The sequence below is a fragment of the Pelmatolapia mariae genome, linkage group LG12 (assembly GCF_036321145.2).
Source record: "Pelmatolapia mariae isolate MD_Pm_ZW linkage group LG12, Pm_UMD_F_2, whole genome shotgun sequence".
NCBI classification, from domain to species: domain Eukaryota; kingdom Metazoa; phylum Chordata; class Actinopteri; order Cichliformes; family Cichlidae; genus Pelmatolapia; species Pelmatolapia mariae.
The window spans coordinates 37,066,022-37,092,271 of record NC_086237.1 but is presented as its reverse complement, the minus strand read 5'-3'; the positions used below and the strand labels follow the sequence as shown (position 1 = coordinate 37,092,271).

Here is a 26,250-nt window from a genome sequence, read left to right as displayed (position 1 = left end):
TTTACTTGAATAAGTTTTTGGAGGAAAAAAATGCTTTCAAGAGGAGTTTTTCTACACTGTACTTTTTACTTTTACTCGAGTAATAATATTATGAAGTCTTGCTACTCTTACTTGAGGAAAAAATTCTTGCTACTCTACTCAGTGTAACTTCATTTAATGAATAATAAACAATAATAAACAAAATAATAACCAAAAATGCATGAGACACAGACACAGACCTACAGTTTATGTCAAAGTGAGGTTTGTTGTTTTAATGTTATTCTATCTGCTGAGCCTGTTGTGCCATTTGGAGAAATGAAGTATCACCATGTATTGTTACTGGAAGTACTTTACCCAATTTTAGCAACATTTATATTACCTTCTCTAAATATTAGTTTCATAATGATTTTGAAAAGATTAGATTTATTATTTTGTAATTATGTTTTTTATATGTAGTATTTTTATTTTGCTTTTCAGTATTAAACTTTATATTTTTGTCTGTCTGATTAGCTCATTTTTAAACATTAAATCTGATGTTATTATCAGTTACTCAGTACTCAAGTAGCCATTTTCACTAAATACTTTTTTACTCTTACTTGAGTAATTTCTTGGACGGCTACTTTTTACTTTTACTTGAGTAAAACTATGTTGAGGTAGTGCTACTATTACTTGAGTACAATTTTTGGCTACTCTACCCACCTCTGGGTATTCAGGGTGCTCAACTTTAATAAAATAAATAAACTCATTATGGGGCAGAGACCTCACAAATTTAAATTTTGTACAAATGTTGCTACAACGGCAACGACATCTCTCTCCATCGAAATGTTTTCATTCATTTTTGGATCAATAAGAGTGTTAAAAAAAGACTCAACTGACTCTATCAACATACCAAAATCTACTTTCTGTGACTTTTTGGTTTTACCAAACCTTAAAGTTAAGTGATGCGATTCCTCGACATTTTTCTTGTAAAGTTTTCTTCTCTAAATATTACACCCCAATCCACCCCTGGGCCCTTAATATGGTATTGTATTAGAAGAAGCAGTTTATGATATGTTTGGTTATTCCTCACTGCCACTGTGACACAGCCAAAGTGCTGACGGCTTGTACAGCTTTCAAATTAAGAAAATAAAATGCTTTAAAAAGATTTTAAAAAGTCAATATCTTGTGCAACATGGCTTTGCTCGTTATGTCCTCTCCAAACACTGCTTTCCAGCTGGACTCCCAGATAGACTGGGTAGCCTGTAAACATGATGACATATTGTTTCCTGTCCTATTTGAAGACAAAGCACCCCGTTGTTATCTATATTGACAGAAAGCTTTCATTAATCACCCTCTCATCCGCTGGCATCTTAAGAAGACGATTCATATACCATCATAAGTGGCTACATTTGTTGCTGTAGTTCCCTTTGATGACACCATTTCAGAGAAAAATGTAAGGAGCTAAAGTCATGTACTCTTCAAACCTCGTCTTCTGTGTCGGGCAGGTATGAAAAATCTTTGACATGAACTTCTCTGGAAAGCCCAAGCAAGCTCTTCATTGCAACAAATAGGACCTTTGAACACTTCTGGCTGCCAACATCATGTAGCTCTCCAGTCAGTAGTTAATTATTTTCTCCCAAATTTCTCCAAAGAGTCCTAAATGTGCTGTCCATCAGGGAGCAGAATCTGTGATTGTCCTATACATCTGCAGGGAAGTCACCTCCACGTCTGGGACCTTGTTATTCTGAGGACGTCCCGTTGGGCTGTAACCGGCCGATCGTCCCATTGGACTGAAGCTAGTAGTGGTGCGGCCTGCGTGGGTGAAACCGGCAGATCGTGTCAGGGCAGGACGCCGCAGGAACCGACCCGATGTCACCAGGTCCCCATAGCCCTGTGCGTGCGAGAAGGCGTAGCCCGAACGGCGGGAGCTGGTGCGACGGATGCGGGCACGTCGAGTTGGTGGAGCAGGTGTTGCTTTGGCCTGCCTCACTTTGAACATAACCTAACATTTGGGGAGGAAATGAGACAGTTATGATGCAGGAGTGGGTGTTTTAAGGAAACATTTAGTTAAATAAGAAGCCAGAAGGTTAATGAGTCCATCTTAAACATATTGTATATGTGAGAAAACCTTTAAAAAGACAAATCCTTTGAGAAACTCCTCAGAGAGCCGTGGGTTTGAATCTCAGGCGTAAACACATCTATACAAATAAACTAGTTAAAGGATGAATCACGTCTTGTATCTCAGGTAGACAGAATTCAGGTTGCACCCTCAAACTGCAATTCAACATACTGACCCTTGAATGAATGATCACATTGATTCTCAATAAGCTCTGCTTTTTAACCTGTACTTGTTTTTGGCAAGTTAGCACTGTTAAAGTAGGATGAATTAGTTTCGAGTAGTTTTCTATGCCATGTTTCTAGATTCTGTTTTTTGACACTTGTTTATTGGCAATTGTTTAAAAAGGACACTGAAGATGATTTCCTCAGAAACCGAAAGTCACACTGAGAGGAGGAAGCGTCTCACTACCCTAAACTAGCTTCCTGTCAGATTCTTAAAAAGTCTAACACCTAAAAATGGAGGTGTGAGTTTTCCATGATAGTCAAGCACAGCAGGTAGAGCTGCATCTCCTCTGCTACCTTATCATTGATGGTAGGGCAGAGCTGAATCATCAGGAAACGGTTGGTGATGACGGGAAGGACACACAGGATGGAAGTGAGGAAGATCGTCAGCCAAACGTTGGGCTGGTTCAGGGAGTTTCGTGCTGTTCCTGAAAAAACACACACACCCATACATAAGCTTTGTATTATTACAGGTGTGAAGAGGTTTTATTTACAGTACTCCTATCTGGCCCAAACTTTTATCCCTATATATGAATTCTGTTCTATTTTATGGATATCAAATTAACCTGTTAACCCTCAGAGCAATGAAAACAAGAAGAATATTGGATTATTCTCCTAACAACAGATGAGTCATTAGAAAGGATAATTAGTATTAGTGGAGTCCACAAGGTGTAATAGCTCCACTTTACTAAAGGTTACAAATGTTCATGTTGAGGCAAAATAATCAAAACAAAAAGAAAATAACTTGGGATGAATATTATTTTAAATGTTTAGACACACGTGAACATTTAGTAAGACCAGGTTGTCCTCACATTGAAATACTCATTTTAAGAGATTGTATTACAGGTGATGTGTTAGAGTGCAGTATCTCTGTTCTCAAATTTATCCTTTCCCCCCAAAGAGGTTTTTTTTTTAATTATCTCTTATAAATATCTTCTTATTAAAATCATTGTAAATCATCTTAAAATTATTTTTCCTAGACAACAAGCCAGGTCGCCACAGATCATTGTGACCCAAAAAGGCTCCATTGCCTTGTCATTTCAGACCTGAAATACTGACACCTCAGTATATGGAGGTATCTACTGTAAAAGACCAGTGTGAAACAGTAAAAGCTCTTAAGCTGGGCATACACTGTGCGATTTTTTTCAGTTGCGTTATTCAGCTCCTGCTCAAACTGTACGATTGACTCGCAGGGGTTAAACGTTCATAGGTCACGATGCTCTGATGTGACCTGAGTGCTCACACTGTGTGTCCATAACATGAAGGTTATAACACAAAATCTGTCTCTCGCTCTCCCTCTCTGTCTTTCACTCACACAGACACGCACACCACCACCATCAACTTTGCTAAATTGCTAATGAAAAACATTGATCAGGCAGCTGTGATTGGGCAGCAATGTCCATCCAACTATTTTCATGGCTGTTGCGGTCGTGATAATTTTGTGAGGCCACATCGAAAAGGCTCAGATGAGCTTGCCAAAGTTCTACAAGTTGTGCTTTCATCGCTTGTGTCCAGATCAAACGCTGCACTGCCGTGCTGCTCCGTCTTTTCACTTTCATTTCTGGGTTTGCGTGTGCGCAGTGTGAGAGGCTGCGGTGACACCCTCACGACGGCCGACAGGATTTCAAACAGGTTTGATTTTCTTACGACCAAACGATTGATGATCGGGAGCTGGTCGTGAGGTGTTAATCACTTCTCGTTACCCCACGTATACTACACGATGCACGACACACGATGAAGGCGAAACTCGGGCCGATCACCAAAACGGTCGCACGACTGAAAAATCAGCTCAAAATGGGCCAAAAATCGCACAGTGCATGCCCAGCGTTAGAGGATTGTGTGTTACTTTAAACGGTGTCTCAGCTTTTCCCAGTCTAAAGACACTCAGACTCAACTATTGTTGCACATTGTGGTAGCCTAAAAAGAAAGACCTTTAAATCAAGAAGGAGATTTTATTTTAAAAAAGTAATGTTTTAACATTTTAAAGTATTAAAACAGAACTGTTTCAATTTAAGAAAAATTGAATGTTGATTAGAATTTTGTATATAGAGAATAAGCGAAAAGAAAAAGTATTTTATCCCAAATTTTACAACTTTCCAAGACTATGTAGATAAATTTAGTGAGAAAAACAAACTATCATGTGACCTCATAAAGCAGACGTTCTGCAAAGATAGCAAACACAATTCAAACAATGTTAGTCTTATTACAATTACTTGAGATTAACTTTAGCCTCATATAGAAGAGTGAGCAGCCGGAGCAGACATGCAGTCAAAAAAACACACCATTACATTTATGGATTGGATACTCAAAGCTGTCAGAGATGGCAAGTTTGCCACTCACCTATGAAAGGGAAGGCTGATGGCAATATGGTGAACATGCCGTTACTGTACATGGTGAATGTGACAGCAAAGTACATCGCCAGGCTTCCCAACACGAAGAACGTGTTAACTGCCGTCCAGTAGGACATCTCAAACCCCAGCTATGGGCAAAGACAGCAAGCAAGTTCTATAGTTATATACGTTTTATAATAAACAAATAAACATTTGAAAAATTATGCAAAAGAAAGGTTTCTGGATACCTGGATGCTGACGGCAAACAGCAGACATGTCTGAGTGAGGAGGGCGAAGGACTGGTAGTCAGCGATGTCCTTCCCATCATCCCTCACTGTGTCATACATAGCAGCATAGGGGATAAAAAAGAGCACCAAGGAGCTGTAGCAGCTGTGGAGGGCACATTTGAAGAAGGACTTCTTGCTGAAGTACAGGTTGAGTTGACCTGGAACATAGAGCTGAGGATGCTGGAAACTCCACACGTCATTCACATCCTAACCAGCAGGGGGAGACAAAGACAGATCCTTTTTTAGTTGGTTTGGGTTTGTTTTGGGGGGGTTTTCTTTTTCTTTTTTTTTGGGCGGGGAGGAATTCATTTGAGCTCAGATTTATGGCCATGATATTTTCATACATACAGATGATCCCATTACCTGATCAAATAGACTCATTCCCAGTACAGGTAGTGCTGTGTACATCAGATTGTAGAGCGTTATAAACCACTCATCATACACAGTCTGAAAAGCAAAAACAGAAGTGGACCTTCAACCAACTTCTTCAATTTTAGACTCAATTGAAATTAAGTACGTTAACAGACTTCACATTATCATTCAAAATGTGCAGCATCGTATTTGAAATTTGTAAACTGATGTTATTTGTGGTATCTCTTATTTTTTTCTTTTCTTTTTCTTATTTACACTGACCTTACCTAGGCACTGGTGTAACTGGTGTTATTCTGCTTCATGTCTCATTTTTTTAATTACTGTATAAACACAAATCATTGATAATATGTCTGCTGTTCAGAGTTTTAGTACAGTTTGGGGGGGTTTCTACCCCTTCCATTCTCATTTACATACTAAAATTCAGATCTCACTATGACTTCTCTAACTGGTTTGTTCTGCCTTTTCATGACACACAATGAAGTGAGTGAGTGTTTATATATAATTATTTACAGATTTAATGTCATATTATGTTTAGTCTAACTTTTAAACCCCACTGACTACAAGAAAAATGCAGGTTAAAGGCATTTCTGCAGTGGCTCGATCATAATTTTGTAACTAATCCTCTCTCACCTGCGCAGAGAAACCACAGAAGAAGGCAAACCAGAAATGGACGAAGGTGAAGGTGAAGTTTTTGTAGAAGAAGTAGCGCAAGAACTTGCACATGCGCAGGTAGGACCAACGGCCGTGCACCAGCAGGAGGCGCTGCAGGAAACGGAACTGGGCAAAGGAGTAATCGCTGGACAGCACAGCCTGCATGCCCTCCTGGCCTGAGATGCCCACACCTATATGAGCCGCTGTGTAGGGAAAAAAATGAGAATGAAGACAGAGTATTTTAGTTTTTCTGAAACAAAATGAAGATACTATATATATGTAAGGGATAATTAGAGTTAATGGTTGAGTATAGGGGAAAAGTTTTCCAAACTTGGGAAAGCATTGGAGAACAAACAGGAGGTTCATATGAAGCAGTTTGAGTTTCTTCTGCTACCTTTGATCATGCTGACATCATTGGCTCCATCTCCAATTGCCAGTGTGACTGCCTTCTTGTACTTCTTGACCAGCTCGACCACCTGAGCTTTCTGCAGAGGAGTCACCCTGCAGCAGATCACTGCTTTGCACATGCACGCCGTCCTCAGGAACTCCAGCTCCAGGCTGTGCTCCAAAGCGTATGCCTGAGGGACAGAGGGGGTAAGAAAAAGGTGAGCTTAGAAGAAGACAGGCAATAAAAACGTGTGACTGTCAGAGCAGCCATGAATGTTAACAAAGACTGGAACATGAGCACAAGAAAAAGGTCGGGCTTTTTTTGCACCGCTGTTTGATGATTTTAAATCATAATGTCTTTCAAAATAAAGTTTCATGGATAGAAAAAAAAGTTCCCCACTGTAGCTACAGTACTTTTATTATATTGGACTTCCAGAAGAGCTTGTTTCATCAAATAAACACATCTTTCATACTCAATAAAAAATTAGGCTCTAAGTAAGAAACTGAGGACAGTATTTGCATACGGCAGCAACTCGCCAGTTACAAAGTAAGCACATCTTTTAAAGTTTGAAAGTGACAGCATGTACATAAACTGAAATTTTATGCATGTATGTACCAAACTGTGTCCATTGATGACCAGGCCATACTCCCCATTCACCACCTCATCTGTGACCACTTTCACACCTTTATCCATTTCGGGTAAAAACACTGAATTCTCAGCTGCATCTGGCTTCATGGAGGTTCGGGCATTTCTAGAAAAAAAATCAACGGTATATGAAAACCTGTCATAATGAGATAGTAAAACATGTTTAGTCTTCCTCTGACCTCAGTTCCTGCCGGACATCCTCAAGTGAGTTGCCCGAGATGATGAAGACATCATTCATCTCTTCCCGTAGCAAGTTGCATGAGTAACCAATGTTCTCTGCGGTTTCTGCAACACAGACAATCAACATCACCGTGTGTGGACTGGAGTCTGTTCCCCATACGCATTAACTTTCATCTTATTCAAAGTTATGTACCTTGCTTGTCACCGGTCAAAACCCAGATTTTAATGTCAGCCTTAGAGAGCTGCTCAATAGTCTGAGGTACTCCATCTTGCAACTTGTCCTCTATGGCTGTTGCTCCAAGCAGCTGAACACACACAGAACACACACATAATCAGAATGCTGTTCATTTTACCACGCAGTTATGTTTTTACAGTATGAGCTGCCTTTATCGTCTTACCAGGAGATCCTTCTCTATCTCCTCATACAACTGGTCCAGTTTGCCCTCTCTATCCTCCAGTGCAGTGTTGGCCTCATGGTGGCGCTGTATCCACTGGTTAAAGTACTCCTCATCCAGATCCTTGTAAGCAAGAGCCAGAGTCCGCAGCCCATCCCCTGCAAATTCCTGCAGAAATTCCACATGCATATACTTATATGGATGAACGCTGGATACTTGAAGGTACACACACACACACACACACAAATTCACAAATGCACACACAAGCTCAAGGCATTTGCACATATAAACAAAGGTCAAACTCTTGCTCAGCTCAAGATTAGAGGAGCAAAAATGACAGCCAGAAATTAATCAGATCTTTCCCAAAACTTCCCTTGGACAAAAAGAACAGACATAGAAGAAGGAGAAATAAAGAAAGGCACTATGAACATGGCAGCTTATTCTGACGTACCTGCACTACAGCTCCACTGTTGTCCAAATACAAATATTTAAAACAAGGCAAATAAAGTCAAATGAAGCTGTGGTGGATATCTCCCCATTTATGATGACCTTGAGAACTGCAATTTATCTTATGTCAAACCCACACAAACAAACTCCTTCCATAAAGCATGAATTTAAATCTTTTATTTCCTTTCCTGTCAGTAAGACAAAGAATGTACCGACACGTTTATTTAAAAAAAAAAATAGTGCTATACTTACAGCACTTTACTTAAAGTATTATGTGAGAGGTTGTGCCAGTTACCTTTACAGCCTTATATTGCTCAAGAATTAATGTGTACTCAACTCCACTTAACAACCCACTAGTTTGAACTGCTGCTTTAAAATTAACTTAAAAACATCTATTATGTTATGTCTCTTTATTCTGTCAGTACTGCCTCAAATTTGGGTCATTAGTGGAGATTGAACCTGGTTATCTTTGCACACGCTCAGACATTTTGGACAGTGCAAAGTATTATACAAATTAAGGTTTTTCATCATGATTATCAGACGTACTTGTATGTAAATTCAATAATTTGTTGCTCCAGGGAAGCAAGTTCATCCCAAATGCAAATGCATGTTGGGATGAACTACGTAAAAATGCAGTTGACATAGACTAGCAGAGTCAAATATCTCTCTTTGAACACACACACATACACGCACACACACACAGAAATACTACTAACATTAAGATGCTCTGTGGTGACATCCATCAGCTTGCTGCAGGACTGGTGCAGCCTTTCGTAGATGATTGTGTCGGCACCTTTGCAGTAAAGAGACAGCTTGCCCTCTGGACTCCTCACTGCATACAAAAATGTACATTCATGAAACAAACAATGTTTCAAATTGCAGTGGAAAAAAGAGCAGTCTGTATGAGAGCTAAATAGGAAAGCATATACAGATATATAGATACATATATAGTATGTACCTATGACTGACATCCTTTTGCGGACATTGTTGAAATCCAGGATGGCCAGGAGTTCATAGTTGCACTGCTTTCCCATTTCCACGATGGAAATACTGTCTGGTGTTCGTGAGCGGAAGACAAATCCAAAGTTTCTGGCTGCGGTCACCAAAGCCCCCTCATCTGGCGACTGGGCCTGATAGAAAAGCTCTCCTGGAGAACAAAAAGTTTATATTTAGCAGGGCAAATATGATTATTTATTAAAGTTCATAATTCTAGCTGCAGCAAAAAATGCTTTCACGCTGATCATTTTCAAGCCAGAGCTTTTTCATTGGAGGACCTCTACAATAAACTACTGAATTAAAAAAGGACTGGAAAACACACATACTGCCTTTTAACTGCTCACTGAAACACTTGTACCGTCCTCACCTTCTTTCTTCTCCTCGGCCATGACAGTGTGGCAGAGAGCCAGCAGCCTGAAGAAGGCGTGGACCTCCGGGTTCTCCAGCTTCACCGCCTCCACCAGAGAATGGTCGTGGAAGACGAACCGAGAGTCGGCTAACGGATTGAAGGAGAAGTCTACTGTGTCTGTATACTGCAGGAGTAAGTGTACAACAAGAAAAAAAGAAGTAAGAAAGAAAGAAGGATAAAACAGAGAGGGAAAGAAATGTAACTGGACCTGCTTAGGCTGATGAGGTGAGGTGAGAGAAGTGCACACTGAGTCTGTTATAAGAACACTAAAATGTGTCAGAAACTTTAACTAATTTAATAATATAATGCTGTGAAATCACTGTAAACCTTGTAAAGAACTAAAGTTGTTTAACTGTCTAAATATAGAAATCACAGAAAGTAAAGGAGCAGCAGTCTAAAAGGAAAACTGTTCAACATACCAGGGACCAGGAATTCTGTCCAATGTTTCTCTTAACTACCTTCCTTAAACCTATCCAAAAATTCTATTTCAGGGAAACCAAACTTTACCACTGCATTGGAGACGCCATCTGTCAGTCAGTCATATGGACCAGTAACCTATTTTTTATTTATTTAATTTTTAAATCTGCACATGTAAACTCACCTCATTAATTTCTAGTCTTTGGCCTGTGTAGTCATAAACATCTCCTGCAGAGCAGAATAACATTTTTAATCAAACTTTATTATACATGAAGAGAATGTATTGAACAAAGCATCAGCTGACGTAAACCTTTGTGTGTGTGAAAAGCCATCCAACTTCTCTGAATAAGGAATCCAAAAATGCATTTTTAGAAAGTCTCAGTAGATTCTTGTTTCAACTTCATTCAACTGAAAAACACTTTATGACTAAAACTCTTACCATAGCATTTGCCGTTAATAGTGCACTTGTTGAAGATCATGATATTCTGGGTGAGTGTTCCTGTTTTGTCACTGAAGACGTATTTGATTTGGCCGAGCTCTTCGTTCAGAGTGGTGGTACGAGCCTCAGCAGGGGTGTCATTGCGGGCATAGTACATTTTCCTGTCCCAGTCGATGTAGAAGCTGTTCCCCAGACGGATGATCTCCACACTTCAAGCAGATATTGAAAAGAGGCACGTGTAGTCATTTTTTTTTTTTGCATTCATTTTGTTAAATTCACTGTAAAAGGTAGCACAAGGTAATAAAAGCATCATTTCAAACTTATTACCTCACATAGAGAGAGATGGGCACCACGGTGTTGAGGATGATGACGTAGGACCAGAATGTGAGGAAGGACGAGAAAGCAGGATCATCCTCCAGCCTTGGCAGGAAGACAGTAAACTGTGAGCCCTCATTTTTTTCCCAGATGTAGTTTCCTATCGCCAGAACAGTGCACATGAAGGCTAGGAAACCAAAAATCTGCAGAAAGAGTAGAAAGAGGCTTTATTTTGTCATTTAGGAATACAAAAAAACCCCTGTGTTGGTGTATAAACTTCAGCTACAACTCAGAAACACAAATGTTGTAGATCCAAAACAGAGACAACCAAGATCTGCTTAAGCTCTCAACATTGAGAGCTTGAAATAAAAAGACGAATGAGTTTGTGATGATCTCATCTGAGAGGAGTTTCAGATCTAAAAACAAATGGTGGAGAGTCCCAGGTACTCTATGACCCCTACTAGAGGTCATCCTGAGGGTCGTTGACCCACTATTGATCATGCGAGTCATCACATGAGCCATGGTGTGAAAAAAAGATGTGGGTCATTACCATCACCAGGAGTTCAAGGGGAAACCACTACGGGACCTTCCTCGACCTCATCATGTGACGTTGCGCATGTACAAGCTTGTATATAGATTTATAACCATCTCTCATTGCCGGTAATGATAAACTACCAAAAACATGATCATTTTTTATTTTAATCAAAAGTTTGGAGTTACTTTGAAATACCATTATTAATTTTTAAAAGAAAAGCTCATTTGTTTCCATTTAATAAGTTTATATTTATCGAACTACCTCAGCACAGATGAAAACTGTTCTGTTGTTTAAAGAAGCATTTGACTAATTAAGCATGTGGAGCATCAGCGTTTGTGGGTAGGATTACAAATTTAAACTGACCGACTTAAAAATAAAAAATGTTTAAGAGGTTAAAGTTATTTCATGCAGATTTTGCACAAATAAAGGGAACATTTCATACAACCATGTACAGAAATAAATACATTTATGGATGCTTTATTGATTCCACAAGGCAAATTGTAGTACTTAATGCAATTTAATTATGCGGTTAAAAAAGGACAGACTGTAGTTTAAAGTTTGGTTTAAAAGTTTTATATTTTTAAGAATGAGCGATACTGATTTATCCATCTAAATTAATGGCTTTGTCTTCCTTTGCTGTGTTAGTAGCTACTCCATTGCACCTTGAAGCTTTAGCAAACTATGCATGTATCCCCTTTACGGTCTCGGATACATCACCAATTTTCTTGCTTTCTCCTGTTTGCGCTGCTCTACTGCATCAGATCTTTTGATTTTAAATAAATCGTTAGTGCTGGTGAGGAGAATGTCCAATAAAAAAAATTGTGGTGCATTAGCAGAAGGGAAATAGTGTAATGAACTGATTTAACTGTAAACTTAGACTTCAGTACCTCAGCAGCAGTCAGCTGATTTCTTCACAAATCTCATTAAAAAACAATAAATTATTGATGACCCTGAGATGTGATAAAACAAATGCACTCACAAAGATGACTAAGATATTCATTAGACGGTCTATACTGGTCCTCTTGAACGTGCTCTTCCCACAGTTTTGCATCAGCTTTGTTTCTGGACCTGCAAAAGAGAAACAGAACGATCTGAAGTCACAAGTTTCATAATTCCCACTACAGTAGTTCCCTATTAATGTGTGTCTGACCTCCAAATAGCACCAGTCCAAAGCACCACTCAGTGTTCCTCAGGGTGCAGCCTCGCAACAGGATTTTCTCATTGTCAAGTGAATATTTCTGACCTGCGAAGGTCAGCACTCCTGTGAAGCGGTCGAGGCGGTTGTTGGGGGGTTCACAGCGGACCTCCCCTTGAGGAAAGGAAAGACACAGCAGGTTTAGATTTAGAAAGAGTATGACCACTACCAACTCTAAAAATCAAAATACCTCCATAACGTTCACAAATTGTCTTCAGATGAATTAAAGTTAAATGAAGGTTAAAAAAAACACATGGGTTAGAAAATACATGAGCCTAACATGAACTTTTTCTTTCTTTGCATTTTCGCTTATTCACTTTGATCTGCTGACCGTTGGTTCATGGAAGCTAATTCTCAGCTTTATTTCTGGCACTTGGTTAATTTTAGCACTTTTTTACTATATAAGACGAGTTGAAGATAAACCTTGATGAGAATAAAGAAACAGTGTAGAATAACTATAACTGTAATGGTAACTGTTACATGCCTTGGCTTTATTTAATTTTTTCTCTGTCTATTGTTTTGGGTATAACTGGTTTAGAAAAATACCAGCGTTAATAAGCGTTAATGGAAAGAGTGGCATTGACTAAATTCATATAAAAAAACGTATTTTGTGTAGTCAAAACATGTAAAACTACAAGGAGGCCATAAACAATAAACAACATTTCCAGATTTCTTTACAGAAATTGTGAATGAGGTTTCACTTATATATTATGTCTTACGTTGAGTATTACAGTAGGTAGGTTGCCATTTATTTATTATATAAATAAAACCTTTTATGTATACTGTGAGGAATAACCTTAACAGGGTAAGTCAATTTTATTTATATAGCACATTTACATTTAACATCAAAGTGAAAAAATTGTATGTGTGTGTGTGTGTGTGCGCGTGCGTGCGTGCGTGTGTGTGTGTGCGCGCATGTGTGCGTGTTTACAGTCTCACCATTAAAATCTGCCAGTTTTTCAATATCATCCCCCAGGTCTCCCGTCACTGGGAGGGCCTGTCTCACCTTTAGGTTAGTCTCTCTGAGGAAGAGAAGCCGAGAAAGTAAAAAAGAGGAAGAAGGAAGACGGCTGCATAAGCGGAAGTGAGAACAGAAGGATGTGGTTAGATGTGAAAAAGGAGGAAAAATAGACTAACCCATCGAGTTCTGCAGTCTCAATGTACACAAGGTTGAGTGGTTCACTGCTGGAGAGCAACAAGAGGTCTGCCTGAAATTACAAAGAATTTATGAATGGTAAAAATGTGTGTGATCAATGACAGAGGATTTTATTACTCAACTAAAAACTTACTTTAGATTTACTGACATTTCTGATTGTTCTTTTGTCTTTTAGAAAACATCACAATTACAATATAAAAAACTTCCCCAAAACCTAATTTGGTTATGCGTCTGTTCCTTTGAACAGACATGCTAAAAGTTCACTGAGTCAACCCACAAGAACAAAATAAAACATCCAGAGGAAGTCAACAATAAACTGTCACACAATGAGGTACAGTTTATATTCTATGTGTTGGGGAAGAGAAAAACGAACGAATAAGAAGTACTTCCACCCTCTAATTCTTTACTTACTGTAACAAACTGGTTGTTTTCTAGTTTGATGATGTCTCCCACTTGGACATTCATCCATTTCTCACTCCGTAGCCTGAGAACAGGGAGAGGTTGGTAAGTGTGTGTGCACAGTATCACTTTCCCTTTTCTTTGAAGACTGTCAGGAAACAAATGCTCTGAGGGCTCACAAATAACCACTGAACACCAAGGTCATCCTAATATTAGTCATTTTCTTTTTGCTGGATGTTCCTGCCAGTTTCCTGTATTATCTCTCTGTGTATTTATCTGCCAATAATAGTGAGAGTTTTTCATAGTTGGCTGGAACTGGATGCTTTTCCAAGTTTCCCATTACATGTTTCTGCTCATGTTGGTGTTTCGGATTCCCACAGCTGACATATTTTTAGGATGATCTCTTTCTAGTTTGTAAGTTTTCTTAATATTTGCAGTAATCTTTAACATGTCAAAACAATGTAAAGGAATACTTTTCACATCAGTTTTTCAAAGATTGTAAATAATTTTCATGTATTTTTTTCCCAGCCAGGCTTTGTTATCATTATATAAACAGTACATTTGCACATAGACTGAAACTAGCCTGCTGAATGAACAACGGGCTGTGAGGTCAGTTCCTTGATCATTAATATGCAAATTGTCATGACCATTGATCAGCAACCAATGATCAGTGGACACCCAGTTTGTACTCCAGTGGATGATGAGTGTTAAAGCTTAAATACTGATACATATGCGTAGGTTTACGATGGGCTAGTTTCAGTCATTGTGCAGATGTACTGTTTATAAGATTGGGGAAACCTGCAGTCAGCTGAGACTGAAGAAGGCACTTAGTGACTGAGTGACGAAACGTTTCTCCCACTGAAAACGCTGCATCCAGATGAACAGAATCAATCTTTTGGGGTTTACTTACCTGGACGATTGAGCATGCATCAAGACATTCTTTCCAAATGTATTACTCAAAATAATATTTATTTATTCCAGTTCTGCTTTTGTTTTTAATCACATTTTAGACAGTGCTGCAATATTTTTGTTATCAGGGTTTTCTGTGTTCTCTGAATTACTGTAGGTCTTTACCTTACAATAAAAAGCACCTTGAGGCTACTGTTTTTGGGATTTGGGAGCACAGATATAAAATTGAATTGATCAAGTTAAAGTCTCTGGAGCAAATGGAATAAAGTAAAAGACCTTGGATCCTCTTTTGAAGCTCTACATTTCTGATAATGATTTATGTATTGAAAAGGTTTCTTGGATACTAATGGCACTATTGAATTTTTTAAACCATTATTACTATTTATTGTATTAATAAAGTGATTATTACAACCCTGTAATCGGCTCTTTTTAATAGTATTTGGCATTTCCTTTTTCTGATAGGATATTCTTCATTTTTCCTAAAAGTTGCAAAAAACTGAAGTACAGGAGCAAATATTAAACACAACTTATAAGAAAATAGAGCTTAGCAAATTACAATAAAATATGACAAGATAAAAATTACTCAGTAATTTACTGATAATTTCTAATTAAACAGAAAAAAGTACACAAAATATAGCAGAGCAAATCTAAATGGAAAAATAGAACAAAATGTAAAACACAATAAATACAGGTACTGTGGTATGAGTTTGGACATTTTTTTCTGAATCTCTTCTTGTAGCAGCACAGCTGCTTCCCCAGTGACTAAACACAGAATAATGAACGGGACAAACTATTTACTCCAGTCCTAAAAATGAAGTGATCTTTATTTTGCGTATTTAGCAGAAGGCTAAATTGTGTCAGCAGGAAGTAAACTTTTTCCTGCAGCTGCTTGTGGACTAAACAGTGAGTACACGCAAGGCAGCCAGGAGGAAATGAAGACATATATGTTAAAATATTTTTATCCACCACACCTTTCCTAAGTAAAAATACAAATGGGGGCTTTATCTCTTCTTTGATTATAACATCATCACATCATGGTATACAGGCCTTGTGATAACATCCCATATGGCAATTCTGAGGCCTTAAAACAATTCGAATCTCACTTGATGTATAATGTTTAATTATTCTGATAATAGCCAAGCGCAGTGGATATTTTTGAACCTGTATTTTCCTTTTTGCGCTCCAATATAGCCACAGGAAGCAGCTGCAGGATGGTGGGCAGCACTTGTTTTGTTGTTGCTCTTATGTCTACTATTTCAAATATGTGAGCTATGCTCTATTTGGGATCCACTTGGGATCTCACGGACACATAAGAGACATTCCACCTTCAGAGCTGAAACATCAAATACTTTGAATCCGTGCATGAGGATATGATTCATAGCACCCACCCACACACACACACACCGCTGTGTCTAAACACACACAAACTTACTTTCTATCAATAAGGACTTGGACTTTTCGGTTGTTAACTCGATTGTCGCTCCTGTGGCGATTCTGGGAAACAAAACAAAATGACAGGACTGAGTCAGAAAAGGTCACAGGAAACTCAAACTCAGTTCACTGATTTGTTAATTTTTTTATGACCAAATTTCCCTTTAAAGGTATCGGTCACCAACTAACAGACAGAGTGTGCGAGAAGCGATGATAATGCAGTGACTGTACAAAATGGAGAGGGTTTTAGCCGAGTTAAACCTCAGACTCTTAAGCAAACGTCTACTTCCCTCCATGACGACACTTCTTTGTTTCGTCTCATAGACTTACTATTTATTTCTGTATGTGAGACAGCGAGTCTGCTACTGAGTTAAAACTGAAGGGTGGCTTCCCTTCTGAAATTATATTCAAATTACAAAAAGGTTAAATGTGGTTTATTGATTGGAAACATTTACTGTTACTTGTTTCAAATATGAATAAGGCCCAGCTCAGATACGGCAAATTCATTGAAGCTTTGCACAGAGCAGAAACTCTCATCTGTACGGCAACACATTAAAGAGATGCTGATCAGGCTGTTGAAGGGAACATGAAGGTTCCAGCCACAATAAAATAAAGTTAATGTTGAACTTGTTCTTTCTGTGTTACAACCTGATGAGGTTATGTCTGGATTTTATGTTCTGCTTTCTGGGAAGTCAAAGACTTTCTTTTTTCACCTTTTACATTCCACCTTGTTATCACCTGACCTTTTTATTCTAATTCTTTGTGAAGAGATCACATCAAGATAGTGGTTATCCAAAACTGTTAACTTCTGTTGTCAATTCTCTGGCAATTACTGATAACTGTTGATGAGTTGAATTTATGACAGTATTTTTTAAACAGAAAAAAACCTGTCATCAATTGTTTTAATGTAAGTCATTTCTAAAACCAACAGTTAGTTTTCTAGCAACAACTCATATGTGAATTATCTCATCTCCAATTATCTCACATTTCCCTTGTGACCATTCATATGGGTAACAAACACCATCAAACCTGTTGGGCTTGAGCAAATAAATGAATAATTTTTTTTTAACAATTTCTTGTGTTATTTGGAGTTCCCGTACTTTCTGCCGTTGTCTGATATTTTTTCCTAATGTCTTGATTATCTTGCTTCCTAACTTTAGCTTTTTTTTCTGCATTTGTAAGTGTTTGCCCTACCTTTAATTAGTTTGTCTTGTGTTTAGTTACTTTTATTGTTCATTTACACGCCTTTGTCCCTTTGCTTTGTCGGTATATCAGTTTTCCCTCCTCTGCTTGGATTGTTTGAACAAGTCTCCCTCAAGTGTCATTCTGTTGGGTCTTTTCCTTTTGTGAAACATTGCATGTCAACTTAAATGATTTAATCTCACCAGTATAAAGCAGGAAGAGCTAGCAATAATTACTCACTATTGGGATGTAGTATTACTTTAAATTCATTCTTACAAAGTTTGAAATCTCTGCAGCTGACTTGAAACTAACTTGTAAAACTCTCCTTTTACAACTGCATTCCAAACACCAGCCATAGTTTGCTTTTGCAAGGTCATCTACCTCACCACACTTGGTCACACCTGGAATGCTGAGATCAAATTAACCCTGAACCAAGTGACCCTGTGAAAGCAGCAGACGTTTACCAGTCAGGATCTCCTCTGCTTAACAAAAAGACTTCTGTTTCGCTTCCTTGAGCCAGTCTTAATGGTTTGGCATTAAGTCCTTTTCCACTCACATGCAAACACCGGCACACATGCACATTTGTCTGGTTGACCTTAACTGCTGAAATCATTGTTTTACAAGTGCTTGTTTTCTGGTTTGCTTCTCACAAATTGATAAAAGAATAAGGAAACATTCTGACAATTAAATAAAAAGCCGTATCCCTTTTGAACTTGCAGCTTTCAGTCATTTGTGTTAAGCACATTGGGTTTCGTTTAATGAAATGTGCTGTCATTGTTTACCTGACTGGTAAACTGTCATTGCCATTTGCAGAGTAGGCGTAGAGAGAGGGGAAGTTATTTCTTAATCAGTTTTAACTCCCAGATGACGAAATTGGCTGAAATTTTCGCAAAAATGTCTGAAGAAATATTCCATTGAGCAACAGTTTGGACACGCGTCCAATCTCTTGATTAAAAGACTGACTTGAGTGCAGACAGCTGAAGGAAGCTGAAATAATGAAAACGAGTTGGCTATGAGAATGTGAAGTATAAACCTAATCTTTTATCTTTCCCTGCTTGTTTATATACAACTTCACAATACAATTTTATTTATATAGCAGGGGTACACCAAAGTGCTTCACAGTAAGAAAACTCTCCCTCCTTCATTAGTCCAAAATGCGGCAGCACGCCTCTTAACCGGCACTAGAAGGCATGAGCACATCACTCCTGTCCTCGCTAACCTACACTGGCTTCCCGTCAAATATCGCTTGATTTCAAAATCCTTCTGCTCACTTTTAAAATTCTAAATAACCTGGCCCCTAGCTACTTAACTGATCTCCTTGATCCGTACAACCCAAAGAGAGCACTAAGATCCTCCAGCCAACTGCTCCTAATGCAACCAAGGTCTCATTTAAAAACCAGAGGTGACCGTGCATTTGCCATCCCTGCCCCTAGAGTCTGGAATAATCTCCCAGTCGAAATCCGTACTTCGGAATCAGTTCAATCATTCAAATGCCGTTTAAAAACACACTTGTTTAACTAAGTTTTTGAAACAAATTAGTTTGACTTTCATTTGGCCTGCACTACGCCATGTAAATGCAATTTTAAGTATAATTGTACTATTTGTTCTGCCCGTGCTGCGGTTTTATTGTGAAGCACTTTGATGAACACTAGTCTTTTAAATGTGCTATGTATATAAACTTTGACTTGACTTTGACTTGAACAAACACTAAAATGATTACACTGAAAAGTCATTAAAACAAAGTAAAATAGAGAAACAAACAAAGGCATTAGTAAGCAGAGATAGGGGGAATTCATGATAATCCAGAGAAATGAGTAACGATACAGCAGTTAGTGAGCGGTGAGAATTAGCAAGTCGGAAAAGCCAGGTTGAATAGGTTGAGTTTTCAAGCGTGCTTTAAAGGATTGAATGGAGTCAGAGGCACAAAGGGTAGCAGGCAGAGGTTTGGTGCTACAGAGGCAAAGGCACGATCACCCCTAGTCTTCAGACGGTGCCTGGGCTGGGCCAAAAGTAACTTAGCAGCTGCAGAACTTTAAAATCAATACAAAATTTAATAGGCAGCCAATGTAAATCAGAGACCACTGGAGTAATGGAGGCAGACTTTCCGGTTAGGAGACGAGCTGCAGCATTCTGAACAAGCTGTAACCGTTGGAGGTGAGCGAGTTGGAGTCCAGAGTAGAGAGAGTTGCAATAATCATATCTACTCTTCTCTCAGCTTCATTGGCAGCTCCCTCTCCTCACTTCTTTATGTTGCTGCCTTTATTCAACATGTTGTTGAATGTATGTCTTTTAGGCAACAGAAGTGCCTGGATAGAGTGGAGGCCACACAATAATGTTAAATTTACCAAATATTAGTTGCTCTAGTCTCACACCAGTACTATCTAATATCACACAGACTATGCACTAGAGAGATGGTAGATTATAGTGTGAAAAAGGTAATTTTCTGGTAGGACATACAGCCACTACAGCAGTATTAAAAGACAAGTTTTAAAAAATCGAGTGAAACACAGATAAATAAGTCTTAGACAATATTTGTTTAATGACAATATGTCAGGTGTCCTTTTTTTGTTAATGATTGATGCAAAGTCTGAAGTGAAGGTGGGGGGTTGAAGGAGATTCCAGTTAAAGTTTGACATTGGGGGGGGGGGCATAATGACTGACTAACAGTTAACATCAGATCCAAAATCCTATTATTAAAAAGACAGTAGCATAAAAGTTGTTACCTGAAGAGGCATTGAGCTTGAGATGGGCTGTTTGATGTTTATATAAATTGACTGAATAGAAAATCCCAATATGATGGTTGTATGGTCTTCTTGTGCTGTGCTCGCTTTTGGGTGTTGGGGTACGTGGGGGATGTGTTTGCATCTTCTGATGCTCTTGTGTTTTTACTCTCTTGGGATAGTTTTTTATATTTTTCTTGGCTTTGAGAGTAACTGAGAAAAACGACATGCCTGTTTTGCATTTGGAAGGTCTATTTACTCCAGAGGAGGCTGTAAAAATTTGTGAACGGAGTCCAATACGAGTGGATGAGTCAGTGAAGCTCACTCCTGTCTGATGACAGTGACAGTGAGGTGAGTTGCTGAGGATTTCGTAAGCTTTATTTTCGGTAAGTGTTGTGCTCAGCCTCTGCTAGCTGCTGTTAGACGGCTTTAGTGAAACTCTCTTTGAAGTGGATCTAACATTGTTGGACTCAGAGGGAAAGTGTGATTTTTAGGACGCTTCAGTCTAGCATTTGCTGCCAAAAGTTAGCTTATAACCAGCTGTTGTCTTTGTTTAGCCACTCGTTGTTAGCTGTCTGGAGAAGGGAGGGTCGCATGTCTAATCTACTGACAATAAGTAACTGTGACAGTTAGAAATGAATTAATTCTAAGTTTATGAGAAGGATAATAACAACTGATAACATGTCTGTACTTGAGGTTTAGCAGGGTGCAGAATTTAAAATGTAAACTGGGAATTGGGAAATTTGTATTGCAAACTTAGAAGATTCGGATACAAACGTAACATTTTTATTAGTTTCTAATTTTTCTAATAGTATAATAAAGGACGTGAATTATTTTGGTTGTAGATGTGGCTTTTTTCAGTGCTATCTAGCCTTAAAAAAGCAGAAGACATTTTCAAATGTGCTCACAATATCATCAGTTCCATCCTTGGCAGCGGTGACCGTCAGCACGAGGATCAGGGGGACGACAGTGGTGAACCAGGACAGCGAGGAAATCTGAGGAATCACCTGAAGAACACAAAATGCAGAGAACAAAAACATTACTTTATTCCAACCTGAGTTTAAATAAAGCACCATGGGCGTATGTTTACTTACATAATGAAAAGAAAGGTGTGTGTAAAAAACACTGTGTGCATTATGCTCATTTTAAACTTGAAAAGAGGATCTTACTTTGTCAAGACAACTTTTTATTAAACAATATTATTGCTATTTTTTTTTTCTGTTTAATTATACAAGTGTTTTGTGTTTGCCGAGTAGTGTCTGAGTTGCCAAAATCTGCTTCCCATTGGAATTTTGTTTCAGTGGGAAATCTAAATAAAGCTATTTTCTGTTTTGTGTACTTTGGTGGATTTATAAGATAAGATAAGATGACCTTTATTAGTCCCACATGTGGGAAATTTGTTATATGCACTTATTAAGAAAAAAAAACTGATTTTAAAAGTGTTGTTTATTAATAAATTTAAACTGCAGTGTCTAAGTTCCTTTGTTATGGTCACAATGGTCACTTTAAACTCTGTCGTGCAACGTGACTGTTTAACACATAATGAGGCAATTTCCTGTTTTTGGATTACTGCACACCCTTAAATATCACTGCAGTGCGAACCGTGGACAAACTTTAAGATTCCTTTGATGTTTTAGGAAGTGATTCTGACAGTAAAAGCAAAACTGAATATATATCAAGTTACTGATTAGACGTAAAGAAGTTGTTTCAGAGGTTTTAATTTTTTTGGTTTCTGGGACAAACTGGGAGAAGAGTTGGAGTCTAAGAACAAAATCCTTTTTCGGGAATAAGTCATTATATCACAGTCTTTGTGTTATCTGCGGTTCTGTTGATTTGTGCGGTTGAATATTGTTTCCTGGACTCTGAATTCTTTGCGTAATTATTCTGTTCCCCTTTATTTGCATCACGCTGTCTCTGTGAGTTTGGTGTTGTTCCCTCTTTCAGTTTTATTTTGGACGTCAGATCCTTATGTGGGTTTTTGCATTTTTAATTCCTTCTGTCTTTCTTTTCCTTCTTTAGTGAAAATTTTAATTCATGTATCCTTCATTTTTTTCTTTGAGAAGTTAAAGATTAAAGTGTCATCCACACTCAGTAATTAATGTGTCAGGCAACTAACAGTGAGACAGGTTTGCTTAAAACTCACCTGGAGCACCAGCAGGAACAGGAAGTAAGCGTTAGCAATCCTCTGGAACTGCTCAAACAAGTTGAGAGGTAGGAAGGTGAAGAAGTTGTACTTGGAGGTTTTGATGGCATTTGTCTGTAAAAGATGGAAAGAAAAGGAGATGTGACGAAAATGTAAGAATAAAACTGACAGCAGAGATACTTTCGAGAAAATGGAGTTTGTTGAATTAAAGTATTTGTTTCATTCTTTAAGGAAGTGCAAACTGTTGAAGTAACATTTATTAAAGTTATTAATACACCTAGGAAACAAAATTAGCTGTCCCTACTGTGAATTTGATGGTGAACCTTCTGTTTAAATGAGGGTTGTAGTTGGAGAATGATGGGTGGAGGTGTCGGGTAACTCTGGACGAATGGTTAAACAGCCAGAGCGTTTTGTGAATCGGGTGAGTTTAGGTGGGCTGATCTTGTAATTCCATATTGGGCTTCCCCGTACTTGCTATGACATTTCTGCTGCATGGGAGCATGAGACTGAAAGTCTTCTGATGTGGTGGTCTACACAAAGTGCAAATGGCTAAAATTATGTTTGGGTGCAAAGACAGGTAGCATAAAGGAGAGTGAGAGTACAGCTTAAATATTCCTGAACAGATTCTCAGTAGTACCAACTAATTTAATAATCAGAGCACTCTGTAATCAGCCTGGGAAAGTAATAAAGTTAGAAAGCACTTGTTCTGAGTGAGACCTTATATCCCTGATGCAGTTCTGTGTCTACTCTTCTCAATAAGATGTTCTCCTATGTTTTATTCAACAAACTAAAAAAATGAGTCAAGCCTCTCTGCCATATTTCAACAAACTTCAATGACACATCGTACCACAGTCGCGACACCAACAGAGAATGTTTGTCATGGATTATCCTGTTACTCTGGATCTTTACTGAAAGAGCAAGTCCGGCAACATCTGCAAACCAATGTGAAACATTATATTGACTTTAAGCATAGTCAGACTTTGGAATTATTGACTAAATTAGTGACTGAAGATGAGATGAACTCATTACAAAAGGGTAAGATTGAGCAAACAGCCAAACACTTTTCTATAAAGGTAAAACATATATTAGCATTCATTAATTTGGGTTGTCTTACTATTCAGTTCAGTTAAGGTTTATTTACATCAGGGGTCTCAAACTTCCGGCCCACGTCACCCCTACTTGCGGCCCGTATATTGACGTGAAGAACTATAAAGTAATTTGGCCCTTGAAGTTACATTTTTGTTAGAGAGGATTTGTTTGTTGCTGAGTGCAACATTAAAATAAGTTCTTTAAAAAGCAAAAAATGATTTATTAGGCAGGCAATATGAGCAGAGAGCAGAAACATGTTGAGGGATTGGCTGTGTTAGTTCAGTGAAAGAGATGTTTGTAAAAAAAAAAAAAAAAAAACATTAAAAAAAACTATTTTCACTAGAAGTCAAAAACTAATGTGTACACTTATGTCTGCATTTTATTTTCTTAAATACGAACAAAATGATAGCAGAATAAACAGTCTTTTTTATTTGGTAGTTCAATGAAAGGCTTTGTGCGTTCACGTTTGCAGTTTTTTCTTGTCATACAATATTTGAAATTTGAAAAAACAATCAAAACACTATATTTTCGGAAATATATGTGGGTGTTTTCTTGTTTGTTTGGTTGGGGTTTTTTGTACTACTTGAACACTAAAGTGGCCTCACGTGAGATGACAGTGCCAGCAGAGGCCCCACAGCTCATTTAAGTTTGAGACCCCTGATTTACATGGTGCCAAATCACAACAACAGTCACCTCAAGGTGGTTTATACTGTAAGGTAAAGTCCCTACAGTATTTAGAAGGAAACCTTAACAATCCAACGACCCCCTATGAGCAAGGACTTTGTGACGGTGGGATAAAAAATCTCCCTTTTAACAGGAAGAAACCTCCAGCAGAACCAGGTTCAGGGAGGGGCGGTCATCTGCTGCTACTGGTTGGAGGGTGATGGGAAAAAGAAAAGGAAAAAAAGAACTTTCAGAAACAGGACAAAACACAGACTAAGGGAAAGAATGTAATTACATGTTTGCAGTGGTATATACAAACACATGGTGAATGGTTCACTGCTTAATGGTTTCCTACCATGTTTTTGTCTATGTGATTACAGTCATCTGTGATTAAGTAGCAGCATACACACAGTAATTTACTTATTAGTAAAAGTGACGTGACTGAGGCTGAAAGCAGAGGTTCTGCAGAAAAATAGATAAACAAATAAAATAGAAAAATGCTTTGCCTCACAAACGCTCGAGCTTCTATCGCTGGTAAAAACAGATTCCATAGCTGCTTAATGGTTATAAACTTTAGTGTATTAAACGATTAATTTTGCAACCTGTTTGTGGCATTAACCCCTTTCAGCGTTGCTCAATTTACATTTTTTTGGTAGATATTTTTAGGTCGTTGTTGGACAATGTCTCACTGATAAATGTGAAAGATGATTCCCCGAAAGTGACTGTACATTTCCTAGGAGCATCTCTCAGATTAAGTAAAATTAACCCATTTAAAAATGTTGAGGTTAATCTGTTTGAACCAAAATACATACACAGGGTTAATACTCTGGGTTAAATATCCTTAGAGAAGTCTTTGTCTACGGTTTAATCAGATCAGAATCTGTAATGAAACTCCTCCTTAAGTATCACAGGGTTTTTCTAATGAATGTTATGTGACTCTTCTGAGGTCCCTACAGATATCTGAAAGAGTGAGCGGCATTTTGTCCGCACCAGGTGGATGTTATCAAGAGGTTGAAAGCCCCACCGCCTAGCCGGACTGCAGCTCACGTGTCACGCTATCTCTGCATTTCTTCCCTAACAGCAACCACCCACACGCTTGAAAGTTTGTTTTGACTGTAAAATGTACAAGTACGCAAACAGAGGAAATGACTGTTTATGTCTGTTTTCATTTATTTGCTAATGGCTGTGTCCTCTTTAAGCCGAATGTTAGCATACAGCTAACACACAGCTTAGCGTTAACAACATCTATTTCAATCTCTAGTGCAATAGCCTTTTGAAAATTTATTTATAAAGAGGATTCTAAATTCTAAAAGAACACATTTTATATTGTGTCTGCTTTGGATACATTTTAATGATTACGTTCACAAGACTAAAAGAACTTCTCCTTGTTCGTATTTTGGTTTTTAAAGCATAACATTTATTGATACACTGGTTTGGCCTTGACAGCAGCAACTCAGAGCAGAAAATGAAGGCATTTACTCAACAGCAACCTCAGCTCTTTGGTTTTGGCTGACAGCCCATATCTTGATAAGATCCAGACACATAAACCTAGACACAGCCCCAAGGAGGTTTTTTTCCTGTTGTTAATATCGAGACTGACAAAAATTGTGTTTAACAGTGTTTTGTCTAAAAGATACGTGGGCGACAACTGTTGTTGATCTCCATCTCTATTTTAGTCACATTTGTAGTGGACAATAGAATTTCACTTTGATGAACTGTGAGTGGAAAACTCTCCATTAACACACACGCAGTGTATCCTCTATTTAGCACTTACCGCATATTTAAAGGAGAGATTGTACTCGCGGTCGTTTGCTCTGATTTTCCTTTCCAGCTCTGTAAAAGAAAAGGCAAAAATGAAAAAACAAAAAGCATGACCATAACTGATTTGTATTTAAATATTTTTTTTAACTGCGAGTAGATTTTTATCTTTTTCTGGCATGAAAAGAATAAAAAATAAAAAACTGTGTAGAAACTATAAATGCTGTAAATCTGTGAAATGCAAATAGCAGTGATTTTTTTTCCCCCACTAGTATTTTGACTTGTCAACAATGCAATAGGTCCTTGTTTAATGATACACTGCTTTAGTGCCAAATTTAGAAATTCTTTCAAATTCAGTTATACAGTATAACTTGTTATAGAAAAACTAACTTTTATGCCCTCTTTTTTTACCCCTGTTCCTTTTGTTATGATGAACGCCTGTAAAATTGGAGGCAGGTGCTTTGGAGTCTGACCTGAACCCCACTGGAACCTATTTTATGC

General features: G+C 38.2%; 1 protein-coding gene across 1 annotated transcript in view; it reads right to left on the bottom strand.

The window, feature by feature from the left end:
• Positions 1-879: 879 nt before the first annotated feature.
• Positions 880-26,250, bottom strand: part of LOC134638762 (phospholipid-transporting ATPase ID-like) — a 45,796-nt gene continuing 20,425 nt past the window's right edge. The window contains exons 3-28 of the mRNA XM_063489635.1: positions 25,766-25,824; positions 22,240-22,353; positions 21,005-21,103; positions 16,196-16,257; positions 13,867-13,939; positions 13,437-13,507; positions 13,239-13,321; positions 12,255-12,413; positions 12,084-12,172; positions 10,582-10,772; positions 10,255-10,463; positions 10,000-10,043; positions 9,357-9,522; positions 8,952-9,140; positions 8,710-8,825; positions 7,550-7,714; positions 7,345-7,456; positions 7,151-7,256; positions 6,942-7,077; positions 6,333-6,516; positions 5,918-6,141; positions 5,279-5,362; positions 4,877-5,122; positions 4,639-4,777; positions 2,596-2,726; positions 880-1,960 (exon numbers count right to left, since the gene is read on the bottom strand). Of these exons, the coding sequence (XP_063345705.1) occupies positions 1,631-1,960; positions 2,596-2,726; positions 4,639-4,777; positions 4,877-5,122; positions 5,279-5,362; positions 5,918-6,141; positions 6,333-6,516; positions 6,942-7,077; positions 7,151-7,256; positions 7,345-7,456; positions 7,550-7,714; positions 8,710-8,825; positions 8,952-9,140; positions 9,357-9,522; positions 10,000-10,043; positions 10,255-10,463; positions 10,582-10,772; positions 12,084-12,172; positions 12,255-12,413; positions 13,239-13,321; positions 13,437-13,507; positions 13,867-13,939; positions 16,196-16,257; positions 21,005-21,103; positions 22,240-22,353; positions 25,766-25,824 (3,581 nt within the window). The 3' untranslated portion in view covers positions 880-1,630. The remainder of the gene's footprint in view (positions 1,961-2,595; positions 2,727-4,638; positions 4,778-4,876; positions 5,123-5,278; positions 5,363-5,917; positions 6,142-6,332; positions 6,517-6,941; positions 7,078-7,150; positions 7,257-7,344; positions 7,457-7,549; positions 7,715-8,709; positions 8,826-8,951; positions 9,141-9,356; positions 9,523-9,999; positions 10,044-10,254; positions 10,464-10,581; positions 10,773-12,083; positions 12,173-12,254; positions 12,414-13,238; positions 13,322-13,436; positions 13,508-13,866; positions 13,940-16,195; positions 16,258-21,004; positions 21,104-22,239; positions 22,354-25,765; positions 25,825-26,250) is intronic.